The sequence below is a fragment of the Malurus melanocephalus genome, unplaced genomic scaffold, assembly GCF_030028575.1.
Source record: "Malurus melanocephalus ecotype Western Australia unplaced genomic scaffold, MMel_1.1 scaffold_162, whole genome shotgun sequence".
Lineage (NCBI taxonomy): Eukaryota > Metazoa > Chordata > Aves > Passeriformes > Maluridae > Malurus > Malurus melanocephalus.
Window position 1 is genome coordinate 900,902 of NW_026623394.1, and position 25,778 is coordinate 926,679.

At 49.7% G+C, this 25,778-nt stretch overlaps 1 protein-coding gene across 1 annotated transcript; it reads right to left on the minus strand.

Moving 5' to 3' along the window:
• Positions 1-1,277: 1,277 nt before the first annotated feature.
• On the minus strand, positions 1,278-25,778 carry CPD (carboxypeptidase D). Its single transcript, XM_057371976.1, has 21 exons — positions 25,040-25,778; positions 22,671-22,918; positions 15,295-15,437; positions 14,441-14,610; positions 13,506-13,873; positions 12,953-13,144; positions 11,988-12,155; positions 10,875-10,984; positions 10,352-10,454; positions 9,788-9,930; positions 9,134-9,303; positions 8,250-8,561; positions 6,918-7,113; positions 6,544-6,679; positions 5,693-5,842; positions 5,208-5,303; positions 5,061-5,125; positions 4,753-4,884; positions 4,206-4,391; positions 3,810-3,909; positions 1,278-3,177 (listed from the first exon to the last, which is right to left on the minus strand). Exons 1-21 carry the CDS (start codon positions 25,726-25,728, stop codon positions 2,951-2,953), a joined length of 4,104 nt encoding a protein of 1,367 aa, XP_057227959.1. The 5' UTR covers positions 25,729-25,778; the 3' UTR covers positions 1,278-2,950.

Sequence of the window (25,778 nt, forward strand, 5' to 3'; positions counted from 1 at the left end):
TCCCGATACCCGAGCTCCGAACCCAGTCCCGATCCCGATTCCGCTCCCCCAGCCCCCGCTCCGACCCCAGTCCCGATCCCGCTTCCCCAACCCCCGCTCCGACCCCAGTCCCGATCCCGCTTCCCCAACCCCCGCTCCGACTCCGCTCCCCCGAACTCTGCCCCATCGTAAAGAAGAACGAGAAAACGCAGGTGGACATCAAAATAGTTTTATACAGATTATTGATCTCGGTATACAGGTAAAAAAACAGGCGGCGGCTGAGGGCAGAGCCAGGCCCAGCCCCGCGCCGCCCCCTCCCCTCCCCTGCCAGGAAACGGCGATTCAAGTCCCTTTGAAAATGTACATTTGAAGGCACAAGTGCACGGAGCGACAGCGACAGGGACGGCGCCCGCGGGGACCGGCTCCTCGGGCCGGAGCAGGGATGGACGGATGGACCGAGGGCACGGGAGCCGCTCCTGCCTTCCCAAAGTGCCCAGAACAGCCCCAGTGCGTGCGAAGCTCCGAGGATGGAGCCGGAGCCGGAGCCGGAGCCAGAGCCAGGCACCCTCCTTGGTCCTGCTGCGTAGAAAAGTCTCACACGTTTGCAAAAYACCTCAAATCCACTCACCTTAAATATACACAGCTACTCCCAGCTAATTCCGAAATGCACTCTGAGGGAAAGGGCCGGTTCCTAACAGGACTTATTGCTACAGGGACAAAGCAGGGCCAGCTCTGTCCATTACCTGCTGCCAGAGCAAACAAAGCCCAAACAGAGCCCTAAGAGCCATTTGCAAACTCGACTTTAAATAAAACCTACTGTGTYTCTTGTTGAAGGAGGAACAGTTGAGAGATGAGGCAGGATTAGTGCTACTGTGTGCTGGTGTCCTGCAGCCCGTGACATGTGGGAAAGGGACAAAAAGGGACCAAACCCCATCCCCTGCTCAACGCAATGAGCTGGGAACAAACAAAGATATGTTCATGGGTCCTGCACGAGGCAACCAGAGCAGTTCTTTCACACCAAACGTGGGACAGGAGCATGGGGAATGYTCAGCCTCATCTCCCTGTTCCCAGCACACCTCCCAGCCACACCTCGTGTTTCTCGCAGTAGGATTCCCTGGGGAACAAGGAAGGAGGTACACTGGTTTCTAAGGGTTCTCTCTGTCCCTGCACAGAACCAGAGATGGTGACCACGGCAGCACAGCCACAGGCATCTGGCTCTGGAAGAGCATTTCCACAGGTAGGGGTGAAGAACAGCTTCCTCCCCAGGTGACATGGCTCAAGAACCTTCAACAGTTCCCCCAAGGAGGAGGCCAGGTCAGAGCAGACCCCGTTACATTTCTGGATGCAAACTCCCCAACACAGACACCATGTGCAGGTTTCACCAGTGAACATCCCCTGGCCTCTGGAGGACAGAGCAGCTCAGGGCAAACTTGAGACCAAAGGCTCCTGCACCCCAGAAATCAGGTCAGTGGGGCAAGAATTAAAAAAGAAAATGAGCAGCARGAAAATAAGTGCCTATTCTAACCCCAGCCTTCTGCTTCTTCWGAAAGCACAGGAACATCAGAGATACATAAAGGCTTTGGAAATCAAACACTTCAACCATTCTTTCCTTCTGGACATCCCTTCYATTCCCCACAAATCCCATATGTCTTGGGGATGTGCGCCTGCAGCTCCTCTTTCCAGCCTCCTGCCAAGTGCTACACAACAGAATTTGGCTGCTTTTCCCTTCTCCCTCAGCACAGTTCAGYCCTTCCTCACTCCTTGCAGCACAGCTGCAGCCACACACACAGGTGGAGCTCCTGCACCACACTCCAGGGATGCTGCAGGAGCAGAACAGAGCCAAGCCAGCAGGAATTTTGCTGCCTGYCATCACCAAATTTCGGTGATTAAATGGTACTAGGTGGACAGTGGCAAATGGTGCAGATTTTCTTCAAAATTTAGCACCAAAGTTGGGCCATGGATACTCTCATGACCTCTCCCTGCTGCTCCAATAATGTTCAAATATAAAGCAGTGGTCAGCTTTCACTGTTTCCTCCTGAATAGTGGTGGATTTGAGCAAAACTGATCAGGTTTTCTACAGATTAGTGAATCCACTTGCTTAGAACAACCTTCAGCTGCTCTTTCAGACACTGAGCTATTGGAACATGAACGTGAGACCCCGAAGCCAAGCCTATTACGCAAACAAAACACAACCAGGGTGATGGGGATAAAGTTTCTTTGCTCCCCAGAAGTGGGAACAGCAGCATGGCAGAGCTGGCAGGCAGTGGAGCTCTGTCAGAGTTCACTGAAGCTCTGACTCTCTCCAGCTCGCATCAAGAGCGATGTCATCTCCCTCAGCCTCCAGGATGCCAAGTCACTGCCTGGAACTGGTGACACATCAGAGGTGCTCCACAACCACTGCAGATCACAGCAGACCACAGCAACCCACGGTGGGAAAAGCTCCAAGGGAACAGCTGAGAATCAAAGTCTTTTTTTTTTTTTTTTTTGACTTTTTCTGAGGGCTGCTCTGCAGAATGTGGAGTCACGTGAAGGATCTGGCCTGGCCCAAGCATGTAGTGGAAAACATAAAATCAAAACAGGTAAATAAACCTTTTTTTGGAGTGTTGTGACCACAACTCCGTGCAGGTCTTGGGGCACTTCCCCACCATCTGCTCCCTGTGCTGAGATGCTGGGGAAATGCTAAGAGCTCTGCTGGCCACCCTGTTAAAGCTGCCTTTTCAAACCACATCATAGAAACCTCCAGGTCTTGACCCAAAAAAATGTAACAAACCATGTCCTTATCTCAGAAACAGTCTCCAACACCCCCTGAGTGCCTGTACACAGGAACAGAGCAAACAGAGGGAAGCTGGGAGCTGCCCCCCACCCCTCTGGAGGACACATCCTGAAGYTAACTTTTCAAAACCCAACCACAGGGATCGCCCCCCACCACCGGGTCTGGTCCATGGCAACCTCCTCTCCTGCCCGGGAGGTGTCAGTGTTTGCTGGAGTACAATGTTTCTTCTTCAGTGTCTGTTTCATCCTGGAATTCGTGGCTCAGGAGGGATTTCTTGGAGCCGGTGGACATCATGCGGATTTCGTCCTCGTAGTCGTCGTGGTGCTGCCGGAGGCGGTGGAAGCCATCCTTGTGTCTGTTGGACTTGATGGAGCAGACACACCAGATGATGCAGGCAGTGAGCACCAGGGCAGACATGCTGGCCCCTGCCAGAGAGAGAGGACACCAGAGTTACTGCCATGTTCCCCCACACCAGAGGCTCCCAGCCTCGCCAGCATCTCTCCTCCCTCCCACAGTCACAGCTGTTTTCTTCACCTCACTGTGACCCTGTTCCTTCCTCCTGGGTCATGGAGRACAGGAGAGCTGCTCCCAGACCAGGTCACACTTCATTTTCAATGCTTGCAGTTTAGGAGATTATCACCGAGCTCCTCTACAGACCACTGGGTCTGAACTCCCACACACCCTCCCCTCCCCAGCAGCTGCCACCTCGACAAAATAAAATAATCTCTTAATGCTTACCTGGTGCCACATCACCAAAAAAAAACTTGGAAAAGAAGCAAGATCTCCCAGCTATACACACAAGCTCTYCCCATTCCAGACATCTCAAAGCACATTTTGGACCCTTCAGAACCCCATGACACACATTACCTCTCCCTCCCTCCTACTACGAAGAACCAAGGGCTTTTGGATGAGTCTGCAAGGACAAGAGTGGGTTCAGAAGGGAAAGCAGAATGGCTTAAGCCTGCAAGCTGCTTTCCCAGTTCAGTGGAGGGTCACTCTCAGCATGAACTGGTGCAGAAAGCCAAGCTCAAAGCTTTGATAGAAAGCATCACTGTACCTGCAACAGTTATAACCAGCTCCCTTGGCAGTCCAAAAATCCTGTTTTCTGTGTCAAATATTATGAACACAGAGCTGGGTGTATCGTCATGTACAAAGACCTGCAGAAAGACAACAGAGATTAGGTCATCTCACAGCTTGGGGATTCAGGCAAGAGAGACACTTGGCATCTGCTTGGTCCTGCCCTGGTCAAAAAAAGCACCATAAAAGTAAAAGATACTCCCAAAACAACCCTGCTAGGCTGGGAACTTGTTCTCCATCCATTCTGTCAAGGCAGAAAACAGCCCTTGATGGCACATGATCAACAGCTAAACATAGGCACAACCATGCAGAGCCAGACAGGGAAGTTTTTTTGGCAGAGAATGGAGGAATACATCCCACATGGACAGTCACATACCTTGACATGTTTCTGCTGGTATCCACTGGCTATTGCATCAATGTTGTGAAAACCTGGAGCCAGGAGCACGTGGAAATAGCCCCCTTCTTTAGTGTAGACCCTCAAGCCTTCATTCAGAATAATGGCTGCTTTAGGAATTGCCCTGCCACTCTTGTCCTGGACAATCCCATGCACTCCCTTATGGACCTGCAATAAAGCATTTCAAACACTTCACGTTCAGATCTAAGCTTAAGGGGGATTTTAACTAAAATGGGATCGGTTTTCCCCCTAAAACAGAGCCCACTTTCCACCCCTGACCCCCACAATAACTAACAGTGTTCAACACTGCAATCAACACACCACAAAAACATTTAACTCTTGTGTAAACATGTGCCCCTGGTCACTTGCTGCCTGTGCTCAATCCATTCCTCAAACAGTCTGAATTATGAACATCTGTAATTACACAGYACCACCAAAACCACAAAGACTCTCCATGCTGTTCTCTTCCTCTCCCCCTCCCCACCACTTCACTCCCCGCCAGAATTTCCTCCCACAGACTGCAGCTCACCTCCACAAGCATGCTAAGGAGAGATTTCCTGTGGTCTGCCCACAGGCTAGGAAGCTGTCCAGCACTGGGGAAATAGCAGCAGCCGGTATAAACAGTGATCTCAGGACAATGACCAAATGTCATGCTGAAATCCTGAAAAAAAAAAAAACAAAAAAAAAAAATCCCCACAACCACAGTTACAAGGAAAGAGGTATTAATAAAGCTTTGCAAAGTGCAGCTGGAGGTGGGGAAAGTTTTGCCTAGACATCAGAGAAAACATGCTTTTTATTGGTTGTTTAGCAGAGATGAAAAGCCTTGTGCAGCAGTACCTTCATACTTCCCAGGTGACTGTGCCACTCYGAGCCACGGATCACCCCACCAGGAATATTCTCATCTGTGAGAGCAAAAACACAGCTGTCAGGCAGAGCTGCCCCAGTCACGAGCTGACAGGGGGTAAAGGATTCACCCACACATACCTGACTTATTTGGACAGCCTGGCTGGCCCAAATGCATCACTGGGTGGTTGYTTGCATATAGAGATGCCAAATGCTTTAGTGTTTCTTTGTTCTCYACTGCAATGAGAAAAGTGAGACTTTGAGCATGCATCTCTCATTCCCTGCAGGGGCAGATTCCCATTTTAACCCCATGATTCTGTCCTAAACAGTGGCACACATTRTTTCAGGAGCATTCCTGATTTCCTCTAACAATGAGGGGCAGTATCAAAAGCAGACTTTATGCTGGCTCTGGCAAAGGAAAGGTTGAAATACTGTTGAAGGCATAGAAATTGTAAATGTTCTGATTCCCTAGCTGAAACTGTGASGTTTTATAGCTTTACTTACAGAATGTTAACGCCACATACAAAGGGCTGAACACAAAGGAGGCTACAGAACACCATGAGCACAAAAAGCTCTTACAGCACATGGTCACATGAGCCTGAGGGGAATCAGGCTGTTGGTCACACCTGACTGTGTTGGCTTGTCATAGGGGTAAGTGACAAGCAGAGATCCTCCATCCAGAGCAACAGAAAGGCTGAAGTCCTGCTTCAGTATCAARTTCTCCATGATGGCTTTGGTCTCAGGCTCTCGTGCTGCTGAGTATCGGGTGTAATTGCCTGTATATCAGAAAAACAAATAGAAAAGGGAACTGAGAACAGTTTCCTCTGCTGTTTGAGAGGTCAGAAGTACATCTTTATGTCTGAAATTAAGTCTGCTGCATGTATGAAAAGGCATCTGTTAGATCTCAGCAGATGCACCTGACTGATCAAGTAAAACACCCAATCCACACTATCCATAGGAGGGATTCATCTGCAAAGCTAAAAAACGTGCACCATCTCAATTTCCCCAAGCTGTTCCCTTTYGTGTTGAAGAGGGTATTTCATGTGTGCTTGCTCACAACAATGTCACAGATTGACATTTTCTTAAGGAAGGAGTTGGGATGATCCCAGCCAAACTTGGACAGAGAACACTTCCTCCTCAGGAAGGGTGGGCTGATACAGTGCTATGGATACAGTTACACAGAAACCAGAAAAGCATGAAAAAAAGGACACTGTTTCTGAGGAGAATAAACAGAGGGCATTTTTTCAGAGATGAAAGAAATCCATTATGAGTAAAAATACATCAGGTATTATCTGACCTCTCCTATTCCTAAATAACTCTGCTTTGTTTCTTGCACATAAGAGACTGCAAATTGCTGTCTGTAAAGGGATTCGGAGCTTTGGAAGCTTCCCAGCAGCTGTGCTRCTTGGAGCACTGCCTTCTTTACAGGCAGACCCTGTAACCCAAAGACTCCACCAAACCATGGGAGCTGCTTTACTTGTGAAATCCGTGTCCAGATCTCTGCCATGAGCGTTGGTCTGGCCTATCTTGGAGGTGCAGCCTCTCTCCTGCGCGATCTCGCGGCCGTCTGGGTTCAGGGAAGGCACAATCACAATCCGTGTCCGGTCAATCAGCTGAGCAAATGGAAAAAGAGCACAAAGTGCAATTAGTAGGGTTCATTTCCTGGGATCTTCACCTAGGAGCTGCATTTTGAGGTTCCCACTCGTCCCACGGATTGCACACTTCCCCACTGCACATGGAATTACCACAAGCCCCCAGCCAGTTTTGGCCAAAGGAGCTTCTCCCAGTGAGCACTACCACCTCAGGATAAAGCTGGAAGGCTCTGAGGAGGTCTTTTGATTGGCCTCTCACCTTTGTAACAGCAGCATTCTTCTTGTAGTTCATGCAAAGAAATTCTGCCAGAGTCAGGAGCAGCTCTGTCCCAACGGGAGCGTTTCCGTGAATTCCGGCAACAAAGCGGATCTTGGGCTCCTCAGGCTCAGACTCGTTGGGCTTGTTGGAGATTTCAAGGGACCAGATCTGGCGGAACTCAACGCTCTGACCCAAACTGCCAAGAGATGGGAAATGGGAGTGCAGGTCAGCAACAGAGCTGCAACTCAAACCTGAGCTCATGGAGAAATCCTGGTGTGAAAGGAACTGCTGCCAGCCTCCCACGAGAAGGCTGCAAAGGCAAGGAAAACATAGCCACACCACGAGGGTAGATTTGCAGCAGCACTGAACAGAATTCACTCTGAACATCAATTTGAACACCAGCATCTGGGTAAGAGTGTATCCAGGTTCAATGATCCATACATCTCCATACAGCTTGGAGATCACGATAAACATGGAACTGCTGGATCCTCTGTGCTGCCACTGGTGGCTTTTGTTTTRTTTCTTCTTTTCCTTCAGAGCAGGATACATCTGGACACCAAACTAATTTATAAAGCAGGACAAAAGAGGCCTGTTCCCAGCAACGCAGGAGCTGTTGCTACAGCCATGCCGTTAATTTGGCAAACTGAGCGCAGGGAAAGCAGGGAACAGGCTCAGGGCTGATGCAACTGCAGGGACAATAGAGGCCACAGATCAGCAAAGCAGCCTTGGCACCAGCAGGGACAGCACATGAGCACATTGTGCCTGGTTACAACAAGCAAATGAGGCCYTGGGACAAAGGGATTTGTGCTTTCTAAAGCTGACAGAGGGTAAGCGCTACAGGTCACAAAGGAAAGCAGAGGATGGCAGCAGCTGGTCTKCTGCAGGAGGGCAGAGAGCTTGGCCCAGGGCAAGCTCACACAAAAGTGTCTTGCACTACTGAAATTAAATCTGGAGGCAGACAATGAAAAAAGGCCATCTGAGATTTCTGAGTCAAATCTGATCATTTTTGCTAGGGACTCTTCAGCAGGGTGGGTGTCAGACAGGATTTAAAAAACAAACAAAATAGCATGGAGCAGGGATATTTGCAGAAGTTTGGGATATCAGTGCTGGGAATACTGCCAGTCCCAGGCATCCCTGGGGAACTAAGGAAAAAGCACATGGATGCCCCTACGAGGCCCTGAAGCCATTGCTGTGCCACCATGTCCTTGCACATAGGGATTCCTTGATTGCAGGGAGCACAGGGAAGGAAGGGATGAGCTCCCCATCTCTGCACTGTGTTCATGGCTAACAACTTCACAACATCCCCAGCTCAGGCAGCTGCTGCTTTTTCACCTGGTGAGATTTGTGATGTGAGGGTAGTTGAGGTAGAGGCCTCGGAGGAACTCGGAGAGGTCCTTGTAGGGCCGGTATCGGTACGGAGCCACATCYCTGGAGGAGGTGAGCAGGAGCCGCTCCAGACCGTTCTCAGCAGAGAGATCTTTGATCAGGGTCTCAAACTCCTTCTCGTTGGGGTTGCTGGTGTCTGGGGTGTTTAAGACCAGCACTTTCCCCATCTCCACTTTGCTGTCYGTCCGTGAAAGAGTGAAGTTGACCTGCACTGCAGCTTGGCTGCCAACTTCCACCACCTTAGTGACTGGATCATACCTGCCCAGGGAAAAGGAGGTACAACAAAACATCAGGCATCTGAAACCCTGGACAACAAGCCACCCCCATTCCTTGACTACACATCCACATGGGACTGTAATTTCTCCCCTGCCCACAGTGAGAAACATAGGAATGGGAAGCAAGAACAGTTCAGAGGGACAAGGAAATGGCAGGAGGACAGGGAACAGCTCAGGGCCCAACATRGTGTTGAGCTGCTTTTGGTTCAGGTGTTGCAGGGTTACGTAGCAGACTGGCAACACAACAAGTCAGGCTGCCTTAACACAGAATTTTGGCACCATKGAACTGATGAAGTAATTCCTGTGGGCAGCTGTCTGAAAAAGAATTTCCCCTAAAAGTTATCCACTCTGAATAAGGGAAGATTTGGATTGTACAGCAGCACCAGGTGAGCAGTCTGACATCACAGTAGCCTCACACTGCMATCTCCACACAGGCCAGAGGGCAGGAGTTACACCCATGCCTACGTGTGCTACAGACAGGCAGAGCTGATGGAATATTCCTGAGTGGGAAGTCASTCATGCAGCTGTTCACTCCTCGTGCTGGGGCTTGCTCACCCTCGGGCAGACGCCGTGATTTTGTACGTCCCCGGGACCAGCAGGCGCCAGAAGTCTCCGTCCTTGTAGGTGGTCACCGGGTGGTTGATGTCGGCCACGCTGATGGTGGCATTGAGGATTCCCCTCTTGTCCACAGCATCCAGCACAAAACCCCAGGCACCGCTGTGAACCTGCACAAAGGAGCTCTGCTGAGTGCCAGCCCTCGCTCTGCCTCCCACCCCTCACGTTTTCAGCATTCCCAGAGGAGCAACGTGTTCCAAAAGGGTTCAGGTTAGACTGGCCAGCAGCTGGCRTGGACAAAGATCACCTGATGAGTACAATGAGCAATTGTTTGGCTCAGGGTGTCAGCACGGCACTCTCTGCTCCACACCTTTGTTTGCACGCCCCAGGTGTGCAGCACCAGCCTCACTCAGATAGGAACAGGATATAAGGGACATTCCTAGGGAAACTCAAGGTAGTGGCACATAAACAGCCCCCACCTGCATCCTCTGGATGCTATTTTCATACAGATTTTTGGTGTGTTGAAAAGAGAGAGTAGTTAAGACAGACTCTGGTGGGGGTGATTTCTGTAGAGCAGGTAGCCAGTCTGGCCAGGAATCAACATTTGCAGATCAYTCTGTTCATTCTGGCTTGCCTGAGGTCAAAGCACCTCACCTGTTTCATGAACTGCAGCAGTGACCGCCGGTTCTGTGCCCAGTACTTGGGCAGCTCCTCAGCTTTTGGGTATTTCACACAGCCCAGCTCAATGGTCACCTCAAAGCAGTTTGTGTGCAAGTAATTCCAGTCTTGCATCCCACCTACAACAAGAATGTAAAAGAAGTTTTGACTTCAAAAAAAAAAAAAATCAGATTGTAGAGATATATGAAGTAAAGACTTGAAGGGAAAAGGCTTTTACACAGGGCAGGACTCAAGCTTCAAAGGGATGCCAAAAGAGCAGGCAAATAACCTTCCTTCTAGTAAATACCTTTCATGTTAATAAAGTGCTGTAAAATTTTATTGAAACTGTTTTGCTAATAGCCAGAGAAACTACACTATAAATTCCTTCCCCCAGGAACAACTTTATCTGGGTACATTATTTAAGAGGTTATAAAAGAAACCTGAKTCCCATTAATCTGAGCTGACCAATGCAGAGTTCCTGACTGATCAGACTGAATTATTTAAGGTGCACATGCATTAACTTGAAGACAATCAGTGCAGGAGATTTAAGGTGCACTTTACCTGGAACGTTGTACCACTGAGCCCCGTTAGTGATGCCGTGAGGGAAGTACTCAGTGGGGTACATATCCTGACAAGGGCTTCCCTGATACATCTTTGCATTTTCCTATAAAACAAGACACAACATRTGAAGGTGAGTCTGCACTCCACAGCCACTGTTGTTCTACCCTTAGTCACAGGCTCAGGGTTACCAAACACAGACTGTTTGTATCACTGCAGCACTGACTGCACCCACACCCGATCCCAACCCAGAGATATCCTTGCTCTCCTCCCAGCCYATGAACAGCATTTTCCACCACCCTTAAAAGTGCTTTCCACCCTCACTGCCTGCAGACAGAGTGCTGGGCATCACTCATGGAATGGGAGTCTCCAGTAGGACCTTTCTGCTGTGCCTGCAACACCAGGGGCTCACCTGGAGAACCTGCACCCACCTCTACCAGCTGCTCAGGACGTTCCCTGGAAGCTGAAGAGGAGTTTCCCAGGAGTTAACCCAGAAGATGTGCCCATTTTCCTGGTAGAGCTTTACCTTGGAATAGGCAAGTGCCAGCTTCTGGAACACAGCATCATCTGGGGATTTACTGTATATGGCTATTCCTTGTTCATCATCRTCGAAGGGGTAATTCACCACCAGAGAACCTGCAGGAAAAACAGGCTTTGGCTCATACTTGTGTGCTTTCCCAGTGACCCCTCAGTAGAATAGAGGAATTTTCTTTCCAGTAAGTGGCAATTCTTCTGTTTCTTAAGACTTGGCATTAAGCAAAGTATTAAACCCAGTGGACAGGAGAAACAGAAGCACGGGAAGAGATAACACCACATGTAGTTGGGAAAGAGAACCAAAGCCACTACAACATCAAAGCTTTGGCTCTTTCATGAAGAAGGGCTGAGCACAACCAGCCYTTGCTTTCCACTTCTTGCTTTCACAGAGAAGTGGAAGCAAGGGGAGGAATTTCCTACAACATGCATGGTGTTTTCAACCCAAATGATSCAGTTTTTCAGCTTTCTGGAGTTTATTGCTGAAGGTTTCCCCAAGGAAGTTGTACTAATAGCACCATGAAACCCYAGACACCACTGCAGCTGGAGACCGGCCAGCCCCCTCACACCCACACATGATACTTCTGCACTACAAACCAAACATGCTGGCAACAAAGCATCCACCTGCAAGTTACCACAGYTACAAGCCAGCAGACAAAACTGTCTAGGGAGTAAGCTGTAATAGACAGAGACTTAATTTAGATCGCTCCAAAAGGATAATTAAATTACTGTAAATTTCGTAGTTCTGCTATGYGATTCAAGGCAGGGAGCCCTCAGGATTGCATTCCCTTTATAAACCCTGTGAGGCCTTTAACAGCCACAGTTCTGTATCCCATTCCCAGACCATCTGCTGAGCAATTGCTGACAAGAGAGTCCATTCCCAKCTCCCAAATGCTCCCTTCAGAGAAGTGGTTGGGATCTTCCCAGCAGTCGCCTCAACTCTCTATAAACGTGTTTAGGGACAGGGTTTTCACCCTGATTCCAGTTTCTGCTCCATCTTGCAGCACAAGAGCTCGTCAGTGCACACCTAGAACACTGTGGAGCCACCCCTGCAAACTCCCATCCCACAAAGCCCAGGAGAGGAAGGAGCTTGGTTTGGACGTGGTACCTCCATGCAGATTTGCTGAGAGCACAAAAGGGTAAGATTTTAGCCAGGCCATGACAGCACGAGTTTCTGGCTGAGTAGGGTCTGTCACATGGACAAATTGATCTGGAAAATTCCTGTTCAGGTCGTAGTTGTTGCTGTTGTTTCTGCCAATGGTACCTCCTTTGTCTCCTGAAAATGAAACACAAGTTCAAGCTCAGGCTCTGTGAAGAGGCTTCAAACTCTTATTGCAGATTTTACAAGTACCAGTTAGAGAAGAGAACAGAGAGCACAGARTGCTGGGGGCCCTTTCAGTGGGTGTTTGCTCAGGCTCTCAGGGCAGTCAGAGCAGCAGAAAGGCACTGAACCATAAACAATCTCTGCAGCCGGATGTCACGACCACAGAAACCTCAGAGCTCACCTTCTCAAACCAGCYAGACAAGTTCTTTGTTAAACCCAAGCAGAGCTCTGCTTCCAGAAAGTGATTCTGGACAGTCTCTGTTCTGCCAATCTGCAAGAGCCATGTAGTTCTAAGACTTCCCTGAAGGATGTTTTTGCCAGTTTGAACTTCATGATAAAAGTCTACGTTATCCTTGGACAAGCGCTCTGCAGACAGACTGGCTCCCACACCTCATTTACTGAGAATGGACCAAAGCACAGCAAGCAAGAGCTGGGTCAAAGAAACATCTTTTTTTTTTTTTTTTTTTTTTTAAAATAATCTCTGGATTAGCCACAAACCATACAGGGACCCAAACAGGGGCAGCTCATACCAATGCTGGACTGGAAGAGCTCTTCCCAACAGCTTCCAGCATCCATCAGAGTCCACCCACTCATCCCACAGCACACAGCAAGTTCCTTCCCAGCCTCCCCCTGTGTGGAGAGCCCTCCTGCTCCAGCAAGGCTTCCAGACTTCCCATGGATTCCATGACCCCAAAGGCTTGCTCTGAGAGTTAGAAACCCCACAGATATTTCAGCACAGACTGCAATACCTTCCTGGGACTTCTCATAGCCATCAGGGTTCATAGATGGCATGATGTGGATCCGTGTGCTCTGGACCAAGTCAGTCACTTCAGGATCTGTGCCRAAGTTCTTGCAGAGGTACTCGATGAGGTTCAGGAGAAGTTCTCGCCCCACAACTTCATTCCCATGCATGTTACCGATGTACTTGAACTCTGGCTCACCTGCAGACACAAGGTTACACCACAGGGACAATTACAACCACTATGTTACACCTTGGAGACATCTCACCACCCTTGCAYTGCTCTTGCAGGCTTTGCTGGAGGGCATTCACCTAAAACTCACACTTCTGCTCCCACAACCCCAAAAAGAACAATGTCTCAAGAAGTCTCATGCTCCATTTTCCCCAGAGCTCAATGACCAGCACAGAAGTCCCACCCACTTTCTATAAAGATACTACAAGGAGCAGCTGAGTCTCTCAAGAGCGGTRCCAGCTCTACTCTCCTTTTTGCTCTGCCCAGTCTTCCAGTGTAAAGGGTGTGTCACTCACATTTGTGTCTCACTAAAAAGGATTTCCCTCATCACCTGCTTCRTGGACACCGGGGTTGTCTGAGATCTCCATGACGTAGAGCTCCCGCAGCTCCACGGACTTGCCCACGGAGTAGAGGCGGGTGATGTTGGGATACTCGTTGGCGTAGCGCCGCAGGAAGATCTCCATGTCCGAGAAGTGGTGGTGGCGGAAATCCACRGGTTGGATGGGTTGATGGTCAGAGGGTGGATTTGGGCCTTCTGCCTGCACGGTGGTGGGGGTGATGGCAGTGACAGGAGCAGATGCTGCCGTGAGCTGTGTGGCATTGGGAGCTGGTGGCAGCACAGTTGGCTGCAAGGAGAAGTTCACTTCTGTTGCATCTCCCTCCTTCACCTCRATGTTCTCTTTGGTCACTGGCGTGTAACTGTGGAAAAAACAACTGGCTTCAGTAAGGAGGCTGTGCAGAACAGAGGCTAAAACTCCCTGCAATCCCTCCATTACTCCAGYCCACTCTCCTCAGCCTGAGCACACTGGGATTTTAATGACTGTGAGAGATTCACAGGGACCGAGCTGATGGGACTCATCCCACTGCCACCAAACCCAGCTCCTCTGCTGTCCTTGCAYGAGTTCACAGGCTCAGCAGGGAAGAAACCCCAGTTGTATCACAGAGTTAGCCAAGGGGCAAGTTACACATTCACACCCACGCTTGGGACAACACAAACTTCTACTGGGGTGGCTCTACTCCACTCCCTTCCTTTGCACAAAAGTAAGATGCAATTTGACACAAGCAGTAAAAGAAAAAAAAAAACTTGATAGAAATTCTGTGCATTCAACAGCACTCTGCTGCAGGAGCAAACACAGCTGCAGCTCTGAGCTGGAATCATTTACTGCTGCAGCTTCCAGCCAAGCCCTTTAAATACACAAGGTGTTTTGGGGGGGAAATCACAAGAAGGAACAGGAGCAGTTGGCAGTGTGGGCACAGAGACATTACCCCATCAGAAAAGCAGTCACRTTGTAGGTCCCAGGCACCAGCAGCCGGTGGAAATCACCAAATTTTCCCGTGGTGATGTTATGAGCGATACCAGCAACGACAATGGTGGCATTGCCCAGGCCAGCTCCAGTGAYTGCATCCTTCACAAAGCCCTTCACGCCAATGTGGACCTGAGGAAAACAATGTAAGAGTCTGGCTGAAGACAGGCCACATCAGGGGAACTGTGTCCYCAGGCAGCAATACCCCCTCACCCTGCCCCAAATGCAACAGAGCAGAGCAGCTGCCAGGCAAAGATACCCAAGGGCTCAGGACTCAGCCAGATAGCAAGGACAGGAATTCCAGCATGGCCTGGGAAAGCAGCATGATCTCAGAATTGACCCTCCCTAACAAATCCTCTAATTCATCACCATGGGCAAACTACAATATGAACATAGCAGGGTTACAAGGCAAATGCAGCTGCCTCTGTTCCCAGCCTAAATTGTCACCTACTCAACTCATACATGGCATCTGGAGACAGCCTGGCACAGGGYGCTGCAAGCCAAGGTCTCAGCAGTGTTGGTGTTGTGAACATTGCTGGAGATTTGTGGCACTGAGACCATCCAGGTACTCTGCATGACTTAGGGAGATGTGCACTAATCAGTCCCTCTAACACTGCACCCCACAAGAGCAGAGCCCTGGTATTGTGGGGAATGTGGGAGCTGTGGCAGAAGCACAGAGAAACACAGCAGCTGCAGCATTTGTGTTACTCACAGAGCAAACAAAGCCATGAGGGCACCTGAACACCGGGCTCCCAGCCCACCAGGACATACAGGTTTCACAGCTGCCACCCCCACAGCCAGCCCAGCCCTCATTACCTTCTCAATGAACGCCAGGAGAGACTCCCGGTTGTTGTCCCACTCCTTTGGAAGCTCRGAAGTCGGTGGGTATTTGCAGCAGGACAGCTCCAGAGTGATCTCAAAGCAGTTGGCCCACACGTAGTTGTAATCCTGCATCCCACCTGAGAAAAGGAGGCAGAGACATGTCCCAAGAGCAAAGCACACACAACCCACCACGGGATGCTATTTCTCCTTGTCCTTCAGCCCAACACAGCATCTCCTGAGTGAGCAGCCTAAGCAGAAAAGTCAGGTCAGATTATCACGACAGCCCATGCTGTAACTGGAACACTGGGCCATTCAAATCAGCCACAGCCAGCTCAAAGTGACAGTCCCTTTGGTCTCACTGCTCCATCAGCTGAATTCATCAGCACAGCTCTTGGAAATTCATACAGGTTCATTTTACGCCCCCAGACACAACAAACCCAGTGTTCCAGGGCAGGCACACCAGACTCCGAACATTACAGCTGCCAAGTCCTTCCCTGAGCATTCCAAGCTACCTCCAGATTGGTGTGATTTGCCTGCAAGAGAAGTCACTTCACTCAAAATGAGCTTGAGGCTTCTGATACAAAAGAACACACCAGACTATCAACTTGGGAAGTGGCAGCTCGAATGTGTTCACTGAAATCAGTTTTAAGGACCACACAATTCTTCTCCCAAAAGCCTGTTAGCAAAATTCCAGACAGTATGACAGCAATGCTTCCCCTTCTCTACTTCCTCAACTGCTCTTTCTTAGAATTCCTTATCTAAACGTCTGCACCTGAGAAAGGTCCACCTGAGAAAGTCTGAGAAACTTGTTCTTGGCCAAATCACCAGCCTCCTCCAACACTTCCTCTATAAAGCAGCAGCTTCAAATCAATTTAAGGATGTTGCAATATCTGGAGACAGTTTGTTAACTTTGTGCTAAACCTCAGTGAGCTCCAGGAACAGGAGTGCATAGAGCTGCTTCCCAGTATTAACCTCATCTTGCTGTTCTTGCCCTTCAGAGAAACCACAGGGAGAGCAACCAATCCAAAAGGTCACCGTGTCCCAGCAAGTGTCCTGACCCCATCTGCTGAAGTGTACATCCAACCCTTAGCAGGCAAACCCCATCCTCAAACAGGACTGAATCGAACCAGCAGAACCTGAGGACTGCAGGTATCAACACTCATGATCTGGAGGCCAGACTTGGGCATGCTGACAAAGACTGCATATGTTCAGCCCTTTAAACATTACTGGGAGATTTCAGTATAAAAAGGACATTCCAAAACCACCACATGTCTGTGAAACAGGTTTCAGAATCACTCTTCTAAAGCCCACCACATGACTGTAGCCAGATGACCACATGAAAGGATTGTTCCCACCACTCAATCAGGCAGTTGGGCCAGTAAGACACCACACGATGTTTTTTGCATGCCTGACGATGTCATCTGGCTTACACAACCTTATTTAGATATAACACAGGCAGACTGGTGTGTCACAGCCTTGGCCACCATTTCCTAGACAGTTCCACCCCAAGCTGTACAGCAGCACCTGCAGCCAGAGCCCAGGTGCTCCACACCAACAGAACAGCTCCCACCAGGGTCACCTGGCCACAGGGGCCCAGARTCTCCTCTGGATTAGTTGAGGGAGYTGAACTGACTCTCAGAAGTCCCTCTCTCAGAGAACAGCTATGCATTTTCTCCACAGGAGGCAGATGCCAAGTCCAGGAGAAGGAAAGCAGAAAGCCTGTGGCAGATGTTATGGCAGCAGTYTGCAGAGTCCCAGCAGGAAGGTCTGTAAGAAATGCAGATTTTGTGCACCCATCCCTTGCTTGGCCCACTGAAGTGCTGTATTAGTGCTGTACCAATAAACCTCACTCACTCTGAGCAGTTTCCTAATCATTCATAAGCCCCTTGAAGTGAGGGACCCTCCATGGCACTGCCCAATTAACCAGCCAGAATGGAGCAACATCCTGATACAAATGCACTGGCATTTGGCTGTGTTAATRCATGGTCAGGARCARGGGAAAAACWGCAGCAATTTGCCAGGCAGAAGAGSCTTCTAACAGAGGTGATGGCCCAAAAAGTCCAGCATCACTCCTCTGAATTCAACAGCCCCACTGCAGTYGGGTAAATTTGGACTGACAGCATAAAGTAGGATTTAGAACAGGCCCCTGGGAAGATGTGTGGGATGGGATCACAACAAAGATGTCCCAGTTCCTCTCAGTTCTCCTGGGAGTGTGCTGCTAAGGGAACACGGAGCTTTCTTTGTAACAAATCAAACATCACTTGCAGCCAGAAGGAGAGCACTGCAGCTTGAGCACGGCCTGACATCAAAACAGGAAAGAGACTTTCCTGTCCRGCACAGGGGGGCAGAAAGTGTTTGAGGACTTTCTAACTCTCAAACTCAGTTCAARGGGTTAGAGAAACAAGGGCTGTGAGTCTGATTCCACCCTCAGCCTCATTCAGCTCCTGTTAGCAGGCTCAGAACAGCCATGCACAGCAGGCTGCTCTCCTGCCAGCAAACACCACGCCGAGTGAAACGATTTGCCAGCCCAGAACCATCTGCTCCTAGCAGGWCGTTAATGCATTTGAAAACATCCATACGTAAACCAGAACCATTATGAAACATATTTAGTGCTTCATCTGCCATTCAAGCAAATTTAGGACAGATGCTCACCCATAATAGAGCAGCAACGGACTAAATTAGAGCTTGCTGCATCAATTCTGGTGAAACTGTCTCTTGGAGAAAGTAGTCCACTGCATTCTTGAAAATTTGGATTGTATCCACTGCACATATTTGGCCTTCACASGGCTCTGCTGCAGAGCAGGACAGTTATTTTTGCAGCATATGGAGTTACGTATTTTCCCAYATACCATCTGCACGGCCTCCCCTGGCTATGCAGAGACCCACAGGGGTGAAAAGGGACCTGTACTCAGCCTGCAATTAGCAGGGCACCACATTGATGGAGCAGAGCAGAAAATACACACCTGAGGTAGAAAACTGCCAGACTACAGTGCTTCTACTTTGTTTGGGTAGTATCTGGGAAAACCTGTTGGATTTACTTCAGCATTTTAATCACAGGGTGTCTTAGCCCACACTGAACAAAGTTTCAGCCTCACCCATTCTATCAGTAWGGAAAACAAAGGGAAAATGAGCAGCTGAGTGTCACAGCAAGTCAGCCCCTGGCTGGCAGTAGGTCACAGAAATGCTCRTAACAAACCTCTCCCCTCCTCTGACCCATTCCCTGTGCATCATGACTGTGCTGCAGGCAGGGATCCCAGATTTCCTGCAGCACAAACACTGCAGAGCTCACACTGACAGGGGGGCCTCTGCTCCCTGCCAAGCTCAAACCAGGAGAATGCAGCTCTCTAGAGTCAAGCCTGAGGATCCAGATACCATAAATACTCCACATGCCAGGAGAAGCCTGCCAGGCCAGCCAAGAAGGACACACTCTATTTTCAAACTGCACGATGCAGAAAACTAATTCCAGCTCTCACTGGAGCAGACATCAGCARATAAGTTAAAGCAGAAAAACGGTGGTGTCTGCTCTGCAGAGAGAGCAGATGGCACCAAGCAAGCTGGAAACATGATTCAATACATGGCTCAAGTTGCTGACTCTGCTCAGAACTGATTGTCTCATAGCATGAGACTGAGTGAGCAGCAGCAGCAGCACCAAGCAGGCAGAGGAATGTTCTGGTCCATTAGTCTGCACTCATTAAAACTCAGAGGAGGTGAGGTTTGGGCCTCCAACTGCAGCTGCTGCATGACCCAGAGCAGCCCAACCCTGCAGCTTTTTCTCAAAGAGAAGGGCAGAGTCCTCCCAAGAGCTGCACCAGCACAGCACTGCCCAGCAGCTCATGACAGATGTGAAGAGTCAGACACTCAAACCATCAAGCCAATACTTTTCTCAAGAAGAAAAAAGAATTATAGCAAGAATTTTAAGGAAATACAAACATGTAAGTGCAGCAAGTTGTGTATATCCTGAGAAAGACATGGCTGAGAGCTTCTATGAGAGCTCACTCTGTGCAAGGGTTTTCTGCCATGCCCAAGAAACAGAGGCTGCCACAGCAATGCCACCAGCACCCACTGTTSTTTTAACTGCTCTGAGTTTGGTGGCACTAAAAGTTGGCTGGGAGCTCAGTGTGGCTGGGAATCACTGCTGAATTTAGTTTCTGATCAGAGACTCTTATCTGTGGGCAGGATGTGCTTTGCCTTTTTGTTGTTAAGAGTCTCTGATCAGAAACTAAATTCAGCACTAGCATATTTTGTGGGCAACTTTGGAAGGTTTGTTTTTATGTGAAATCCCTTCCTAAAAGTTATTCTCTGGCTGGTTTGASTCTGATGTCCAGGTGTTTGAGATATTTCTGGTGTTTACCAGGTGACACTTTTCAGGTTGAAAGTGGGTTTAGGTTACCTGTGTGCCTACCTGGTTGTTTTGATTGTGGTTCCCAGCCAACTTTTAGTGCCACCAAGCTCAGAGCAGTTAAAAGAACAGTGAACACATGCAAGTCTGGGCTGGGGTATGGAGAGCAGTTGATCTGAACCAGCCACTTGGTAGTTAAAACCCCCCAAAAGTTAAAAAGGAAAAGACAGAGCATGCACACCAGAGATAGCCTCTAAAAAGCATCCCAGTCACCAACATGCTTATCTACAGCAGCTGGAATGCAGGAGCCAAATTCAGCTGTCTGGCAGAGATCCATMTTTCTCTGTGCACACTTGACCTTAGCAATTACTCTCATGGTTTGTACTTGCCACCTCGATTTAACACATGTAAAGGGCTGTTTGCAAACTGAAATGGAAGTTAATGGAGTCTGGCACCAGCATAAAATTGAACTGGTAATTTTGGGACAATGAATCCCGTGGCAGTTTGSTCTCCAGCATGTTTGATTTCACATGATAAAATGTGGCAGGAAAATTTCCACCTGTTGAAACACTATGTTCTCATTTCTTTGTTTTTCCTGGCTTTAGTTCACTTGGAGCTTGCAGRAGCCTCTGCTGGCAAAACCTGATCTGGAGGCCACGAGAAAACCRTGAGCTCTGATTCTCCACCTCTAGAGCTCAGCTCAGGGTTTGGGATTTCCCCAGCCTCATTTCAGCACACATTTCAATTCTGCAATCACTGGGAAAGGCCTCCTGATCCAAGCACSAGCCTTTGCAGTCCTTGGCACAGAGCTGAGCAACTCAGATGACTCAAAACAGCCTCTTGTGATGGTTTTCCTGCTTCTGTCACACCACTTAAARCTGACTCCCCTCTTCATCCAATACTAAAAATAAATGTTAAAGCTTACAGCCCCGAAGGGGTGAACTGTAACAACATCAAATTACACGTGTGGTATTGGTCAGTTCACCCCTGCTCTCTCTGGGTAACATTTTACATGAATTCCTTGGCTCAGGGGGAGCTGCTCTGAGAGCTGCTGTCACCCTCAGCAATGTTCCACTCTCACAGTCCACGTCAGTGCATCCTCCCTCTAATCTCTGCTTGTGAATCGCCTACAATCATCAGTGCTGAGCCAGAGATTGTGGCTTGTCACAGAAAAAGGGTTTATTTCTGCAGAGACTGGGTGCTGGAGGCTATTGGATACAATATAAACCACAGTGATGGCAGTACAGAACAATCTGGTCTGCAGTTCACACCTTTTATTTCCTGTGAAAGGAAAATGGTGCTATTTCTTTGTACTGCCAGCAAAGGCAGCCTGAAAAGTTCACACATAAGCACCACAACTGTCTCACAGCCAAGCAGGAGGACAGAAAAAGTCACCCCTGCAGTGAAAAATGCTGCACTCTGGGGTGAGGGGAACACAGGCCCAAAGCTCTGGAATCACCTTCCCTTCAGAGCACACCCATCTCACTTCACTGCAAGGACAGAAATCCTCAGAGCTGCCRTTAAAGAAACCTCCCAACTGAGGTKTTTGCCGATAACARCAGCCACCACAACAAAGCAGCACAGATCATCCAGGATATCCTGYTCCTTCATAAGCCTGGTCACCAGATTATACAAACTTTCCTCCTGCTGGACTTCTCACAGCAGCAGGATGAACCTTGAGCCAGCAAACACCAGGGCTGGTGTGCTCAGCAGGGTAGAGGGAAGGAGAYAGCTGGTAGAGAAGGAGATCAAACCAAATCTTATTTGAACACAACATCTTATTTGCCCAGTGAAATCCTGGGGAATGATTCAGCCACCACTAAAAATCCAGCCTTCCTCATGCAGCAGAGGTGATGTGYTCAGGCCCAATAATGGATTCCTCTCCCACCTTCCCAAGCAAGCTGGATGCAGGACTAACACAGGACTCGGCTCCAAAGCCCACGTTTCAGAAACACAATGTCTTACCAGAAATCCTTAAGCTGTAAACTCTGAAGGACAAACAACATCGGCTGTCACACTTGCTCAGCACTTTTGCCATCATCCCTCAACTACAGCATGAGGGAAAGCAGAGCAGAGCAGTAAAGCAATACAACTTCTTGAGATCATTTGTGCAAGTTTTTTGTTGTGTTTTCACCACAGAAGTTCCTGCCTCATCTGGCAAGGCCATGGCTGTACAACATCTGCTGAGGAGTCACCTGATTGGGGTAACTTGGGAGCTCTCTTTTCTGTGACAGCTTCTCCTCACATAAATTATTATTCAAATTCCATTTTCAACCAAACCAACACACACAGAGCAACCCACTGTGCAGCTGAACCAGGCCAATAACCTCCACCTCCTCAGGCAAAGTGGTGGCACCAGGAGGTAATTTGGGTTATTACCAGGAGGTAATTTGCTCCTATTAAGCTCACTTCCATGTGCAGCTGCCTAATGAAGTGATCATGAGCTCTCCTAGAGGCTCCAGCAGTCCATAATTCAGATCCCTTCTGAAGAATCTGAAGGGATCTGGTGTGAGATCTCTCACACCAGTGGATGAGAACAGGTCACACAGGTCTAAGAGCAGAGCAGTCCATGGAAAAGCTGCCAACCACACTTTCAGCAAGAGCACCTTGCATAGCTCAGACTACATATCTAAATTTTACATGGTTTCACAGCAGGCTATTCTATAATGATAAAATTACAAGTTCAGAAATTAAAAGACCTCACAGAACACCATACAATCATTTCCTCTTTCCTTTAGCAACCATCAAGAGACCTAATGAGGTTTCATTTGGGAAATGAAGCCTCCCACATGCAGGACAACTCTCCACCATCTAACAGGGTCAGGAAGAATCCTCCAGTTTGCTGTGCTCTCTTCCCCACAAACACCTCCCAAGCTGTTACTCATCAACTGGTGTTCCCATGATACCACCTCTCTTCATTTCAAGCTGCTTCAACATATTCAAAGCCAAAAATACCACTTAACCCACAGTTCTTTCCTCTGTGATAATCACCACTAGTCTGGATGTGAGTCCTCAGGTGAGCACAGCTTACCTTCCACGTCGTACCACTGGGCACCATTTGTGATGCCATCTGGGAAGGTCTCCCCCTCCTCTCCAGGGCARTTGGGTTTACCAGTTCTCATGATGGGGTGATGTGACGCGTAAGCTTTTGCCAAATATTTGAAGACTTCATCATCAGCTGATTTACTGTAGACTCCTGTGGGTCTGTGAGTGGGAGAGTCATCGTAGGGGTAGCTTGCCACCACGGAGCCACCATGGAGATTGCCAGAGAGCAGAAACCTGAGGTTGGGAAGGAAAGGGAGAGAGAGTTACACTGGAAATATTTCAACAGGAAGTTGGCTACAGCCACCCAACCAGTTATTCTGCTGCTTTCCCACCCAAACCACGCTCTTAGGAACCATCAATCTCTGTTTGGGATTAATGAGGCAAAATGCACACACTGGAAGTGGAAGCAATTGGACCCTGCTCCATCAGCCTMGTGCAGGGAGCACACCTGGAGCTGCAGCTACACCAAGGTTACGTTAACAGACTCACTTGTCTGACAGAGTCAGCTACTGTTGGACATGACACCCTATCCTGGCAGACGTGTTCCAGCCTCCAGCACAGCSAGCAGCATTGTCACAGGGACTGAACAGCATCCAAGTGGAGCACAGAGGGGAAATCTGCAGATTTTTGCAATAACCCAGCTCTCAGGACTGGCTGAGAGGCTCCCTAAACTGACATCTGGAATTTCTCCAGATGGAAAAGTTTTCTGCTGCATTCTAAGACTGAGCCCCCAAACTCGGGGACAGACAAGCAGTGCCCCACAAGCAAAGCAATGTGCACAGCACTTTGTCAAGCTCTGAGTACACCTGGTACATGCAACAGAATCAATTCACTAACAAAATCTGGATGTGAGACAAAGCTGTTAAAATTGCAAGCCAGAAAATGTATCAGGACATGCCCTGTATCCCACTTCACTTTGAACACAGGCAGCACAAGCATTTCAATGAATCCCAAAGGGAATTGTCTCTGTTCTTCCTCTTTGCACCAAACACACCACTGAGGAGGAAAAGCACTCTCCTGAGCATTTGCTCAAATGGGATTTGGTTTCCAAGCAGAGGTGATGTGACCAATACTTTTACCTTGCTTAAAATAGCGCACAGAAATTGCATTACACCCACTATCTCCCTTTTTAATCAAACAGTTCTGTTTACCCATTCATTTCTCTATCAGCAGTTATGTTAGCCTAACAATTACACCAGTATTAACTGGTGCTGCCAGGCAGAGGGACACACAAAGCACCACGTTCTTCCCGTTCCACCCTGGCTGACAGCAAATCCYACCTCACGTACTCAGTGAGAGAAACAAAATAAAAAGCTCAAGGTGTTTTCAAAATTATATTAAAAATACACATGAGTTGCCCTAGTAACTAATTTTGAGCTGAACCAACTCTGGAGGGATTTTAGTGCAAAGTGCTGCACCAGAGCTGTCCTAAAGTATTCTTAGGACAAGAACTTCCTGAAGTTCCTCTGGTCCACCAACCCCAAGGGCACTGCCACCCACCAAGCTTAATAAAGATTATTTGTTCACACAAATTTTGTTCCTTAAGCATAAGCAAACATTATAYGATGCTGGATGTTGTGTGTGTTGGYTGGAGTYAASCAACASCCCTACAGTKCAYTGTGGCCAKCAGTCAACCCCTCTTGCATTTCTTTCTATCCCTATTTTGGGGAGAGGGCCACAGTTTGCTTCAGTGCATTGCTCGAGGCTCAGTCCAATGTGCTTCAACTGAACAGATGGGGAAGGTGGCTGTAGAAACAGGGCCTGTTTTTGGAAATCATGCTGCATAGAGCATTATTTCTAAATCCAGGGAGTTTTCCATGAAATTCAACGATGAGAGGAACCCCTGTCCAACACAACTTTGTTAACATGGTCGTACACAGACCAGCTGCACATTTAACTCCAAATATTTGYAGCATTCCACAGCTCGTGGAGAAAGCATTATCAGTCCCAAGAGCGAGATCCACTGACAAGCCCACAGCAAAACGGGCAAGAAGTTTCCAGCTACAACCTCTGGGAGATGGGAGACATGCAGATGGCCATGGAGGCCAGAACATCTGGGTGTGTGCAGGGCACGGGCTGTGCCCTGCGGGGCTGGTGCAGCTCCTTGGCAGGTACACAAAAACTGGGGCCACCAAACGCTCTCCCCAGCGCAGGATGGTCCCGGATCCAATGAAGGGCGAAGCAGGGAGCAAGCTGGGGACAAACAGGTGGGAAAACTACTTCTCCTTTCCCCCAAGCCCAGCTGGGAAGCACCAGGAAGGGCTGGAAGYTGCCTGGCATCCCCGGGGTGCCAAGCCGAGGGTCTCCCATTCCCAGGAGCGGCGCGTCGGGCAGGGGGAACCGAGCAGCACTCACCTGTTGCGGCGCATCCAGTCAATGAGCGCCTGCACCTCGGGCACCAGCTCCAGGTTGGGCTCGGCGTCCCCGAACTGATCGGGGAAGCTGCGGTTGAGGTCGCGGCCGCGGCTGTTCTCCCGCCCGCCCTCGGCGCCGCCGCCGCCGCAGTCGCCTTCGTGGGCGCGCTCGAAGCCGTCGGGGTTGAGGCTGGGCAGCAGGTACAGGTCGGTGGTGTTGAGCAGGCGGACGATGCGCTCGTCGCCGCCGTCCCAGCCGCGCACCAGCTCCCAGGCCAGGCGCAGCAGCAGCGGCCGCGCCAGCGGCTCGTCCCCGTGCATGTTCCCCACCAGCTTCACCTGCGGCCGCCCGGGCAGGGCCGCGCCGCCGGGCGGCTCGTCGGGGAGCTCGGGGCCCAGCCCGGCCGTGAGGCGCAGCACCCACAGAGGCCGCTTCTCCACCGACTGCCCGATGCTGAAGAGCCGCACCAGGCCCGGGGGGGCCGCGGTCGCCAGCGCCCGCAGCGCCTCGCCCAGCTCGGCCGTGTGCAGGTACCGCAGCGCCTCGCCGGGCGCCGCCGCCTCCGCCTCCGCTTTCTTGATGTGGGGGGCGCGGGCCGGGCTCTGCAGCGAGCTGAGCGGCAGCAGCAGCGCACAGAGGAGCGGCAGCAGCACCGGCATCGCCCGGAGCCCCCGCACGGCGCTCGCCATGACCCCACGCACGCCCCGGTCCCGCCGCGCCGCTCCGGGTCCCGGCGGAG